The 12636-nt window shown below is 46.4% G+C and overlaps 1 protein-coding gene and 1 long non-coding RNA gene across 8 annotated transcripts in view; one reads left to right on the forward strand and one right to left on the reverse strand.

The window, feature by feature from the left end:
• LOC122172256 (uncharacterized) overlaps window positions 1-12636 on the reverse strand; it is a 71891-nt gene that overhangs the window by 45008 nt on the left and 14247 nt on the right. The gene's annotated exons all lie outside the window — the stretch shown is intronic.
• The window catches only part of TOM1L1 (target of myb1 like 1 membrane trafficking protein), a 37497-nt gene continuing 24968 nt past the window's right edge, over window positions 108-12636 (forward strand). Inside the window, exons 1-5 of one of the 7 annotated variants that reach the window (XM_005282793.5) lie at window positions 108-445; window positions 922-1006; window positions 3712-3790; window positions 11404-11553; window positions 12163-12282. In XM_005282793.5, the coding sequence (XP_005282850.2) occupies window positions 388-445; window positions 922-1006; window positions 3712-3790; window positions 11404-11553; window positions 12163-12282 (492 nt within the window). In that variant the 5' untranslated portion in view covers window positions 108-387. The remainder of the gene's footprint in view (window positions 446-921; window positions 1007-3711; window positions 3791-11403; window positions 11554-12162; window positions 12283-12636) is intronic. The other 6 variants (XM_065563516.1, XM_005282791.5, XM_005282792.5 and 3 more) reach the window with 6 other exon arrangements.

Consider the following 12636-nt stretch of genomic DNA (forward strand, 5'->3'; position numbering starts at 1 on the left):
CTGGAGCAGCCCCCCCCCCCTCTCCATGTGCCCCAGCTGGCAGGGCCGGGCTACAGGCCAGATCCCCCGAGACTGCTGCAGCAGCAGCTGCTGTGGGTTTGTCTATTGCCTGTTCGGTGGCTAGTAGCCCAGGCAGGGCAGGTCTGCTGGCTGCCGGGGCGCACGTGACGCTGGAGCCATGAGCCTCCAGCCGGTCGCTGCACTGCTCGGTACCTGGAGGCAGCTCCTCCCTAGGAAACAGTCACCAGGGCAGGAGGGGAGCTGGCAGCCGGGAGTCCCAGGGGCGGGGCTCACAGCTCCCCCGGGGGAGGCAGAGGGCGCTTGGCTGGGCCAGGGGGAAGGAAGGAAGGAGCAGGGTTTGCCCGGGTTTGGGAGCGCCGAAGCAGCATGGCTTTTGGGAAAAGCCAGAAAGATCCCTTCAGCACAGCCGTGGGGCACCTGATAGGTGAGTACCTGAGACCCACCCCACCTGTGCCACCTCTCCCCGCCCCCGATCTGGGGTGACTCGGGTTGGAAGAGGGACCCGGGGCTCCTTCAACGCCCTCGGAGAGGACAGAGGAGAAACTGGGCAGTTTGCTGGAGGCAGCGACCCCCCACCTGTCTTCCCCCAGGGCCACCCAGTGCAGCCCCACTCCCAGCTGGGGACAGCCCGAGGAAGACCTAGGTCTCTGCCATCCGATTTATTAATACATCAGCCATTAAAGGCGGATGAGTAAGGAGGCCAAGTGAGCACTTTGGACTGAAATAAAGGATTGATCGGTTCTAGATTCTCCTAATCTAGCCAACCTGCAGTGTGTGTGTGTGTGATACAGAACACTAGCCGGCTCAGGGAGGAAGTTTCTTAAAGTCACAGCACCCACCTTTAATTTAGTCTGCAGGTATCTCTGAGTTTTTGTAAAGCAAGTCCTCTTTTCCTTCCAGAGAGAGCAACGGTTGGTGCGCTGCCCGCTGAGGAGTGGGGTCAGTTTATGCACATCTGTGACATTATTAACACAACGGATGAGGGGTAAGTAGGCGAATGCTCTGTAGCCTGGTTTGGAAAGTCATTTACCAGGTGATACAGCTGTAACTGTCCTGAGTGACTAACAGAAATATCAAAAATGTCTGCACTGCCTAGTTAACTACTCCTGTTTAAAAGAGCCCTGGGTGGAAGTTTATGCATGTGTGGGAGAGATGCGTGCACACACACTAAAATATCTCTCATTTATGTGGCTAATAAGAATATCCAAAGTTACACTTTGCTATTCAGAAGTAGGACCAGCTTCTTCAGAGTAGGCCAGTAGTATTCCTTATAGTTGCATATGCATCATGTCAACTACTTAAGGTCACATCTAATTAAGTCATTACTGGGGACTGGATCCTAATGCCCTTAGTTGGTTTGTATTCAGCCTTTTCTCAGGAGAAAGGTTCCTTTGAGTTACTGGGAGTCTTGGTTGAGTAAGAAATCAGTGACAATGTCAAGATTTGACCATTAAGGGTAGGAGTTCCCGCTATAAAGAGTGGAGAATCCAAAGTTTACAATATTCGAGACATCTGTTAGCTACCACAACATAACTGTGGTTTGTAACTTGACCAGGGTTCCTGATTAGATATTTTTGATGCCCACCTCTATTAAATTTATCATCAGAAAAGTCAAGTGATGTCACACTTTGTATCCCAACATATTTTAATGTACCTAGATAGGTATTTAGGACCCCTCGGGAGGCAGTGTGACCTAGTGGGTAGAGCCCAAGGTTACCCAGCTTGGCCAAATGCCTGCTGGGTAACCTTGGGCAAGTCACTTCACTTTTCTGTGCCTCAGTTTCCCCATCTGTAAAACGGGATAATGATCCTGACCTTTTTAAAATCCTTTGAGATCTACTGGTGAAAAATGTTATATTATTTACCAGAGAGGTTTCAGTCCTGAGATGATACATAATGAGTGAAAAAAGTCATCTGTTCCATGCACTTCCATTCCCTGTTCTAACCCCATGCTCTTGTTTATGTCTACAGCCATTTGCCTATAGCTCCATGTCCATTGGCAAGGGGATGGTTTAGCTATGAGCATTGTGTTTTATGTATAGTATCTACCCAGTGCCTCTTGTTTTAGGAAACAACTTTCCCTTGTGATCACCTTTTAGCAGCACGGCTATAGCGGCTCAGCTGTGTTGCTAAAAGCTGCGTAGTGTAGACAAAGCCTTCAATTCTCCACTATTTTGATCTGAGCAGTTGATTCCATAACTGTCCATTCTGAAACATCTTGTGATTTCCTCTTCAGCATCGGCTACTGGCCACAGCCTGAGACAGAATACTAGGAACAAAGGAATTGCCAGACCTGATCAGATGAGTGGTCCATCTAGCCCAGTATCCTGGCTCTGATAGTGATTAGACCCTAAGAGGAAGGTATTAGAAACCCTGAAGTGGGGATTTATGGAATAATTTAACTACAGGGGAATTTTTCTTCCTAATCCCCCTTCTCCTGTTTTAGGCTTTGTCTACACTGACAAGTGAAAGACAAAACTTTTGTCGTTCAGAGGTGTTAAAAAAACACCCCCCTGAAAGACACAAGTTTTGTCGACAGCAAACCAATACTAACGCCACCCATTGGGGGTGGAAGTTTTTTGTTGGCAGGAGAGCTCGCTCCTGCCGACAAACGGCGGCTACACTGCGCACCTTTTAGCGGCACGGCTGTAGCTAAAAGCTGCGTAGTGTAGACAAAGCCTTCGCTTCTCCACTATTTTGATCTGCTATGGCAATTACTATGTTTGCAACTTAAAAAGAGAGAGAAATCTTGATCTTAGTGGAGTTTTACAAGAAATCCATTAGGACATTCAAGCTACTGTATTTACAAAGGTGAGCACTGAATTAGGGCTTTATTGGCATTGAATGTTTTTTCCAGTAAGATGTTTTTTTTTTTTCTTAACCCAGGTTTTTGATGGGTTGCATTAATATAGTGCTAGATCATCTTGAAGGATATTGGTTTGGTTTGGTTTATCACAAGCAGTCCCGGGCACCAGTTACTGTAATACCTGGGTGCATTATACACAAAGTATGTTAAGACACAAAACTATTTTCCATAAGGGATGAGCTAACACCCAGCCCTTCACTCCCACACAGCTATATATAGAGATACAGGAACTATATGAAAATCACAATGCCATGATGGAAATGTGGAATGCAGTGTCTGTTTACCAGCACACAGCAATTACTGGGGTTGTTTAGAAGCATCCTGCAATTACCAGGATTGACATTTAACCAGGACACTGATGCTAACACCTCTGGTCTTGCCAAAACTCCCACGAGGTCTCTAATTCCAGCATATTTGAAAAATGGGCTCTAGTTAGCTCTTGATGCATTGGCCATTTAAGCTTTTATGTTAATGAGAGTTGCACAGGTAAATCTCTCACATGATGATAAGAGAAAATAATTTTGGAGAGGAAACTCCGCACTGGGGAATTATGTTTATTCTTCTACACAGGACTCTGGAGTGGTGATGTAGTCTGTAGTGATGACCCTGATTCACCACCATATTACTCCAGTTTAATACCAAAGTGACTCTGTTGAAATCAGTGGAACCATCACACTGGTGTGAACCAGCATAAAATTAGAGTAACACTGGGAGCTGATTCACTCCTTATTTCATGTCAGTATTTTCAGAACTTGGACAATTTTTGTAAAACAGCCACCCTATTTCATTGGTACCTTTCTCTGCATAATTTCTTGTTATCACAGGCCTAAAGATGCAGTAAAAGCACTAAAGAAAAGGATTTCCAAAAACTGTAACCATAAGGAGATTAGATTCACCTTGTCTGTAAGTACAACTGTACTACTTCTATTAATTAGATACTGAGAAGGAAGCCATATTTTAAGAAATAAGTCAGTGTGTGATTGATATGTAGGTTGTGAGCTCTCTGAGGCAGTCTGTTTTATATGTCTGCACAGCACCTAGCTAGTACAATTCAACCTTGATTCTTTACTGCAGTTCCTAAATGCTACTGTAATACAAATAATAAATAATAATCCTATATCACCTCTACACTTAAGGCTTGTCCAAGACAGTCATCATATGACTCCCCTTGGCTGTCCCACAGATTATACCCCACCAATCTCTGAAAGATATAAGGGTTAGAATACTGTACAAAGGCTGAACTGACTTGACAATTCTCCTAATAACACATCTGCTAGCCTTATTACTCATGGCGTATTACACAGCATGATGGAATGTGTGGTATAAGTTTTGCGAAAGCATGCCTTATTGCCAGCAAGGATGTAATTAGGGTGAAGAAATGACTGATGTTGTTTTGTTTGGAGATAAGACCTACAACGTTCAGCTCTGAATCTAAATTGTCCCAGTGTTTGGGGGCCTTGAGATTTGGTCCCATTACAGATTGTTCTGAGTCAGAGTTTGAGTCTGCCTCTGAACTTCCCCAGGCTGTGGGGCAGTTTGGTTTGGGGCCCATCTCTGGGTTTACTGGAGCATGTTAACACAGTTCTCCTCTCTCCTCTGCACTGATATCGTGGGTCAGATTCTGATCTTTTTTACACTACTAGGTGCAGTGCAGTTCCCAGTGTAACTGAGACCAGGATCAAGGCCCTATATCCTTGTTAGCTGTCCTGGTCTTTAGGTATAAATGATTTCCCTGAGGATTTCATTTTCTTTACTGTTTCCATTATTTGGATGCAGAAGTTTCCCTTTATCACACAAGCATCAGCGCTGTTACGTATTGTATGGTGTATCTGGTGGTAGATAGGTGACCGACACTGTTAAATCACAGGAAGGCCAACAGTGCCCAAGTGTCAGCTGGTGAGTTAGGGATGCAGCTAAAGTTATCTAAACACATCGGTTATATGGTTAGCGTGTCCCATTTCTATTCCTTTGTGCTCCCTTCCTCCTTCAGTTACTTAGATGAGTCACCTTTTTGCTCCACAGGTTTGCATAGCAGAAATACTCTGCTTCTGCTCTGAGTGCACTCTCTGTATCAGGCTTGCTTTCTCCTCCAGGCCTTTGTTTACCTTAACCCTGCACTGAATGTGCAGGCTGGAGTTTGATAACACAGCTCGGAGCTTTGGGAGTGTTTATCTGGAGATTTGCTCTGCAGATATAGCTGTGGTTCTGTTATTGTTCAGCCTTGTAGAAAAAAGACCTTATGTTCATGTTCCTGGTGTGTCCCGGGTGGAACCGGATAACAACACTGACCTGCTGAAAATGGATTCTATTTGCTTGCAGATAGGGCTAATGACCAACTGTTAGGTTTCAGATCCAAGCAGCATGACTGCAAAATAAATGCCAACTCTCCTCTTCCAGGGTTTCAGGTGCGCTCCCAAGTTCCTAGCCAGGGCCGGCTGCAGGGTTTTTGCCACCCCAAGTGTGTGTGTGGGGGAGCCGCGATCAGCTCTACCACCGCCGCTTCAGTCTTCAGTGGCAATTCAGCGGCTGGTCCTTCGCTCCGAGAGGGAGTGAGGGACCCGCCGTCAAATTGCCGCTAAAGACCTGGACGTGCCGCCCCAAGCACCTGCTTGCTGGGCTGGTGCCTGGAGCTGGCCCTTCTCCTAGCACTATCTCATAGTCTCTCTTGGATTTCAGCTCCTATCTTCTCGTTCTATGTTCCCACCTACTCACATGCAACTACACCCTGCCAGGCAATTTCAACCTTTCAGTCCCAGATCTTTTTCTGGGTTTCCAAGCTCTCACTGCCTCAATTTCCCAACCTTCCTTCATTTGGCAAGTCCTACTCTTTCCGCTAAATCCCCCTTTCTCTCCTCCTCCTCCTCTTCTTTATTCTTTCAGTCTTCTTTCTGCAAGCTGCAGACACTTGTGTCTGCCAGTGCCTCTTCCTCTGTTGGTGGCTTCTTTCCATTTTCCAGTACCTCCTGGCCTCTGCTTGCCACTCTCCTTGGCCCCAGTAATACCTCCAGTGCTAGCCATGTTTAATGTTACTGTCTTGGCTTCCAAAACCACGTACTGTACTCTTGGTGCAAGAGCTGGTTGAATATTTTCTGTCTGTCATTTTGTGACAGGAAAGGGCCTTTTTTTGCTGAATGAAAAGTTTTCGTGGAGAATTTTTGTTTCTTATGAAAGAGTCGTTTTTTTGACAAATCATCTCCTCCCACCCCTCCCCCCGCTTTTTCTATTTTTGCCCCTGGAAAAGAGGGCTAGCGGGGAGGGGAGATGACAAAAATATGAAACACTTCTCAGTTTTTGAAAACTCTCCTGCAAAAAGCAGTTGGTAGTTTTGACCAGCTCTTCCCCTTATCAGTCCACCTTGTGCCAATTACCTTGCGTCCCCTCCGCCCATTGAGAATCTCCATCCAACCCCCTTTCCCGGCTACTTTACGTACAGCTAAGAAAAGAACAAATAAAGGAGCCAAATTTCTTTTATATGTATTTTGATCTGGTTTCGTTTACTCCACCTCATGTCAAGGACTTAATCCTTGTATACACAAAGCTTAGGTTACTCCTATGAGAAGCATAAACAGCACTCAGAAAAATATGCTGAAAGTTCTTGTTTTGCTTTGAACTAGCAGAGTCACACCTGTAGGCCCCAATCCTGCTGGAGACACTAGCACACATACAAGTAACTTTACGCACCTGAGTGTTTCCATTGAGTTTTATGGTGCTGTTCGTGTACAAATTTTATCTTGGGTGTAGATTTTGCAGGATCAAGGCCTTGGTTAACTCAGTTGATCTGCCATTTACCAATATGCTAACATTAGAGCACGGCTTTTACTTTATTGCTGTTTCCTTGTTCCTGTTCCATATATTTTACTTGTGTGCTTGTTGATTTAGAGGAACATGGGTGACAATCAGGTGTATAAAAACATTCTGGAAGTGACTTAGTTTCATGCACTCTGGCCTGCTGAAGTCAACCGCTGCTTACGAAGTTACATGGATGAAGATTTTGCATGCTGGGCCCTGTATTTAGGGTTACCATACGTCCGGATTTTCCCAGACATGTCCAGCTTTTTGCTCCTCAAATCCCCGTCCGGGGGGAATTGCCAAAAAGCCGGACATGTCTGGGAAAATAGGGAGGGGGCTTGGGTCTGGGCTGGAGCTGCTGGGGCCAGAGCCGGAGCTGCTGGGGCCGGCGCCGCTCGACCAAGGCCGGGGCCCGAGCCGAGCTAGAGTCGCTAGGACTGGGGGTGCTCGGCCGGGGCTGGAGGTGGTCGGCCGGGGCTGGCGCACTCGGCCGGAACTAGGGCCGGCGCCCCAGGGCCCGGGCCGGAGACGCCAGAGACAGAGCCTCTTGGCCGGGGCCGGCTGGCCGCCGGAGGGAGCCGCTCGGGCCGGACTGGGCCGTGCCCCTGCCCCAGGTTACCTGCTGCCTCCCTGTTTCAGGTTACCCGCGAACATTTGATTCGCAGGAAGCAGGGGAGGAGGAGGAGCAGGGGCGGAGCGTTCAGGGGAGGGGGCGGAGTTGGGGCAGGGACTTTGGGGAAGGGGCGGAGTTGGGGGTGGAGTTGGGGCGGGGCTGGGGCCCTGTGGCGTGTCCTCCTTTTTTTTTTATTAAAATATGGTAACCCTACTGTAGTAGTTTCATAAAGTATCTCTATTAAAGGCAAGAGATCAGACTCCACACTGCAAGTTTCACAATCAGACGTCCAGAAGATTCTGACTTTTAGGCAGGCAGCCAGCAATGTGTGTTTGTTACTTGACTCTTTATTATTTGTAGATAGTGGGTGTGTCAAACCTGTTTGCATGCTCCCTTCCTGTTTTTAAGAACGACACCTATTCAGCTTACTAGAACTCATTAGCTTTTTTAATATTTGTAAATACCAATGTCCCAATTTTATTGGGGCTTCCGGTTGCAACAAGAGTATTAGGGATGGCCAAAATAAATAGTTAAAAAAAAATTTTTTTTTCCATTGTGCAGAATTAAAAATGGGCAGGGGAAGGAGAGAAATTGATTTCTGCATTTTTTCTTAAAATATTTTTGGGGAAAATTTGAATTTTGAGTAAGTTCTGGGAGTGGGGTTGTTTTCCTCCCACCCACCCCACTTTTTCATTTTTCCTTTTGAAACTCGATAATGTTGGAAAAGTTACCAAGAGGCAAAGCTATGGAATTTATATTGTACTTTTGCCACTCTGAAACTTTTTGCAAAGCTGAAGATTTGGAGAAGTTATGGGATGGAAAAATGAAGACGTATGTGTGAGAGAGAACCCCGGAACATCTTTCTATTGCATTGTAGGGCAAACAAGGCAATGGGAGGTGAAAAAAAGATTAGAGAACTGTGGTTTTGCCTTCCAAAGCAAATGGTGGAACCCTGGTCACTTAGGACATTAAAAACTAGACTGGGGAAAACACTAATAAATGTACATAATCCATCCCTGGAATGAATGGCCTAACAGACTCTAGGCTGTGACACTTTGTAGAATGCTGACACTACAAACTGGTACCCATTGACTGAGGTGTATGAGCAGCCAAAATATCCACCCATGATTCTTAGCAGCATCCTGTGGTTAGGCCTGGTCTACACTGGGGAGGGGTCGATCTAAGTTACTCAACTTCAGCAACGTGAATAACGTAGCTGAAGTCAATGTACTTAGATCGACTTACTGTGGTGTCTTCACTTACCACGGTGAGTCAATTGCTGCTTCTCCCCCTTGACTCCGCCTGCGCCTCTCGCAGCGGTGGAGTACAGGAGTCAATGGGAGAGCGCTCGGGGGTCGATTTATCATGTCTAGACTAGATGCGATAAATCAATCCCCGCTGGATCGATCGCTGCCCACCGATCCAGCGGGTAGTGTAGACATACCCTTAGAGCAGGAGTCGGCAACATTCGGCACGCGGCTCGCCAGGGTAAGCACCCTGGCGGGCCGGGCCAGTTTTATTTACCTGCTGATGCAGCAGGTTCGGCCGATCGCGGCCCCCACTGGCCGCGGTTCACCGTCCCTGGCCAATGGGGGCGGCGAGAAGTGGCATGGGTGAGCGATGTGCTGGCCACGGCTTCTCGCTGCCCCCATTGGCCCGGGACGGCGAACTACGGCCAGTGGGGGCCGTGATCGGCCGAACCTGCCGCGTCAGCAGGTAAATAAAACTGGCCCGGCCCGCCAGGGTGCTTACCCTAGAGAGCTGCGTGCCAAACGTTGCTGACCCCTGCCTTAGAGGCTTCCACTGTAAAATGAAACTGTTCATTCCAACTCTGTGAACCAAACCCTGGTTGCCTAACTCACATGATGAGTCCCACTGAACTTAGTGAGTAGAATCTGGCTTTCAATGGAAAATACTTTTCTTTCCTTCTACCACTTTTCCCCTTCCCCCACCCTTTTCTTCTTTCATTTAACGTTTTGTAGCAATGGTGCCTTTGCCGCTACCTTTTACCAAAGGGCTGGGGTGCCCTTTTATTAGCTGAGTCTGGTTTTGGTATGTGAATCTGAGAGCTTGGATTGCACAATCAAGCACCCAACTCCCTTCCTGTTGACACGGAACGCCTCTCACCTGGGGCGTAGAAACTGTGCCAGCTTCTAAATTCATCTGATCCCGCCCCCTAATTATGGAAAGTCTAACGGGACAGTTGAAAATGCGTTTGCTAATGCTTTGATTCGAACCCTCTCAAGAGTGAGTTTCTGGGGATGTCAGTACAGCAAGCAGGAGATGTGATTGCAGCACAGGGAGGGGGCTACCAGCTTTGATTGAATTAACTCACTAAAAATAGCAGCGTAGCCGCGGCAGGATAGACAGTGGAATGGGCTAGCTGCCCGAATTCAGCCTCACCTGGGAAACTAGTCATATTTGGGCAGTAAGCCCAGGCTGCTACACCTACATTGACTGAGGTAGCTCACTAAAAATAGCAAAGCAAGGGCAGGTTTGCCGACATGTGCTGTCCCAATCGCAGAGTAGACATACCCTCTGGAATACTTCCCCATGCTGGGTAGCACTTTACTTCACCACTATGTCCCATTGATTCCAATGGAACTGCTTAGGGAGGTAGGCTACTACTCTCAACAGTAAATAAGGATATTAGAATCCGAATGAAAGTATAAGTATCAAAGTAGCTCATTCTTGATTGCTCCAGAATTAATCGGGGCCAAATTCGCCTTGCAGTTGCGCCGGAGCACCTCATTCAAGTCAATTGGGTTGCACTGGCGTAAATTGAGTGGAGGGTCTGGCCCTCTAGCCACAGTAGTCTTACTCAAAAGGGTAAGTGTTCAATCTCCGGTGTGGGGAATTCATAATGGGAGTTGCATACCTAATTCCCCAAGGAAATGTTTTACACAAACCGCAGCGTTTATTTCATGGACCCTTTCAAATAAAAAAATAATCAGTCAAGCTAAGACTCTCTGCTTATTATCTTTTACTTGGCTTTTTGCACAGCAGTTTGCCCCTTTGTTCTACGCTCACTTTATTTCTGTGGGATATATTTCTGCTCTTGTACCTCCCTTCCCTTAAGGCCCTGTTCACATTAGAGAAAAGTCCCTACGTCTCCAAGCTAGAAAATGAGTTTCTAAAATGTTTTTAACACACCTTTGTGTAGCCTTCACTGAACAGGGAAAGCATGATTAATCCACTTCAGCTCCATGGGCAGCTATAGTGGTGCCACTTAGAACGTTGATTCTAATTTGAGGAATGTTTCCCAATACTTGTAATGAGGGAATACTGATAGAATTGACATAGCTTGTAAACTGGTCTAAACTTTCCCCTCCTGTCTGGGTGGGGCTTAGTAAAGAGAGAGACCCTCTTCCTCTCTGCTTGGGGCACCATAGTCAAGGGGTTAGGGCTCCAAAACTTTGAACCAGGAGAGTTGGATTCTAGACCTGCCTGTACCCACAGATGTTCTACGGACAGGATTCCCTTCAAGCCAATGAGAAGACTTTATATTGGCTTGATTTCAATGGATTGGGCCCTCTAGGACAGGTTAATGCTCCCGATTTCCCCATCTGTAGAATTGGGATGAGGAGCACCTGTCTTTGAAAGAGCTTTGAGAGCTGTGGATGAAAAGTGTTAGATAACTGTCGAGTTTGGTGACGTTCAATGCCTTGTGGATCTGTCATCTCTGTGAGGCTCTAGCTGCATATCCAAAGCCCGCTTTTGAAGGTAGATATTTCATAAAGATGATTCTGATGATCAAAGTAATTTGCCTACTTTATTTCTGGTCTCCATGCTCCCTATCACACAGCTCTCACAATTGGAGAGCTTCCGTGTGTTTTTTGGTTTTGATTACCTTTTGCTTGTAGGTGATATGAGAAAAAGAAAGTGGTAGCTGTTCTTATTATGATTGATTCACATTGTGACTGTGCCTAGCAGCGCTAGTCATGGACAGGACCCCACTGTGTTAGGTGCTGTACAAACACTACTGTCTAATCTCGTCTTTCCAAGGTGACCATCAGAATGCCATCCAGCTATGAATTGAAAAGGGGGGGGAGGAAGGTGGAAGGGCTCAAGTTATTTTTAACCACCGTGTCATAGAAATGCCTTCTCTGTACAGCTTCTCGACATGTGCGTGAAAAACTGTGGCCCCAGCTTCCAGTCTTTAGTTGTGAAGAAAGACTTCTGCAAGGACAAGCTGGTGAAATTGCTGCATCCAAGATACAATCTGCCAGCTGATACACAGGACACAATCTTGGCCTTTATCAGGGTAAGTCAACTGTAAATAGAGGGATATATACATAGTAAATATTTAATGATACAACCTGGTGATGGGCTGGAAGGGGGTTCGTGGGACCCGCTTGTGAAAAAGTTCTTTGATGTACTTGCTACTTTTGCAAGTGCAGCCGGGAGTGGGAGGTGGAGGGAGGAGCAGAAAGGGGGCATGGAAAGGCCCCTTTGGATACCCCCTACCCTGACTGCTGGATGTGTTCCTTCCCCAGCTGCATTGAAGGAGAAAAGTAAAAGGGAGCTTTAAAGCTTTCTCTGTCTTGTTCCTGCTGCTTAGAGTGCAGGCCAAGGGAGTAGGTAGTTCATGTGGAGGGCTTCAGGCACATGTGTAGTAGAAGAACCCCTCTAGAAGGAAGTTCTTTTCTTCCCTGACCCACTGACATCATCTTCAGCCTTGGAACCAATTCCTCCAACCAACAGAAATCCTGCATTTTTCAAGGTGTCTAGTAGGTGGGTGGACAAGGAAAGGAAGAGAGGCAGCCACCTGGGGAGTGGAGGTTCAAGCCATGTGGCTTCTCCCAGCAAAGAATTCTGGGTCTCAAACATAAAAAGGTTTTGATTTCTCTCACCAATGATTTTTCAAAAACAGACCTGGGCCTACGGGTTCCAAGGAACCGTGGATGTGAGTGAAGTGAAGGAAGTGTACCTGGAACTGCTAAAGAAAGGAGTGCAGTTTCCATCCTCTGATGCCAACCCAGGGACACACAAGGTCAGCACAACATTTGTCACTGTTAATCAAAGTTAATTGCAAGAGCTTTATGTACAAAGAAGGTGTGTTGATTGTCATTAGTTATTATGTCGGAAACCATGAAAATCCTGCTCACATACTCGGGAAATCAGTCACACATTCTGTCCTGAAGTATATATATTTTTAAACTAGATAATAGTGCTTTTTATTATAAAAAAAGTTTGGGGGATCAGGAAGGATAAATCTCTGAGTTTTTTAAAGCTAGCTAAGAGATTTGGGCATTCAATTCCCATCCAAATGCATGGCAATTGAGTGTCCAAATCTCTTAGTCATTCTGGAAAGTCTGAGCCAAAATGTGTATGATTTGCATGAAGG

This window comes from Chrysemys picta, chromosome 12, assembly GCF_011386835.1.
Source record: "Chrysemys picta bellii isolate R12L10 chromosome 12, ASM1138683v2, whole genome shotgun sequence".
Taxonomy (NCBI): Eukaryota; Metazoa; Chordata; order Testudines; family Emydidae; genus Chrysemys; species Chrysemys picta.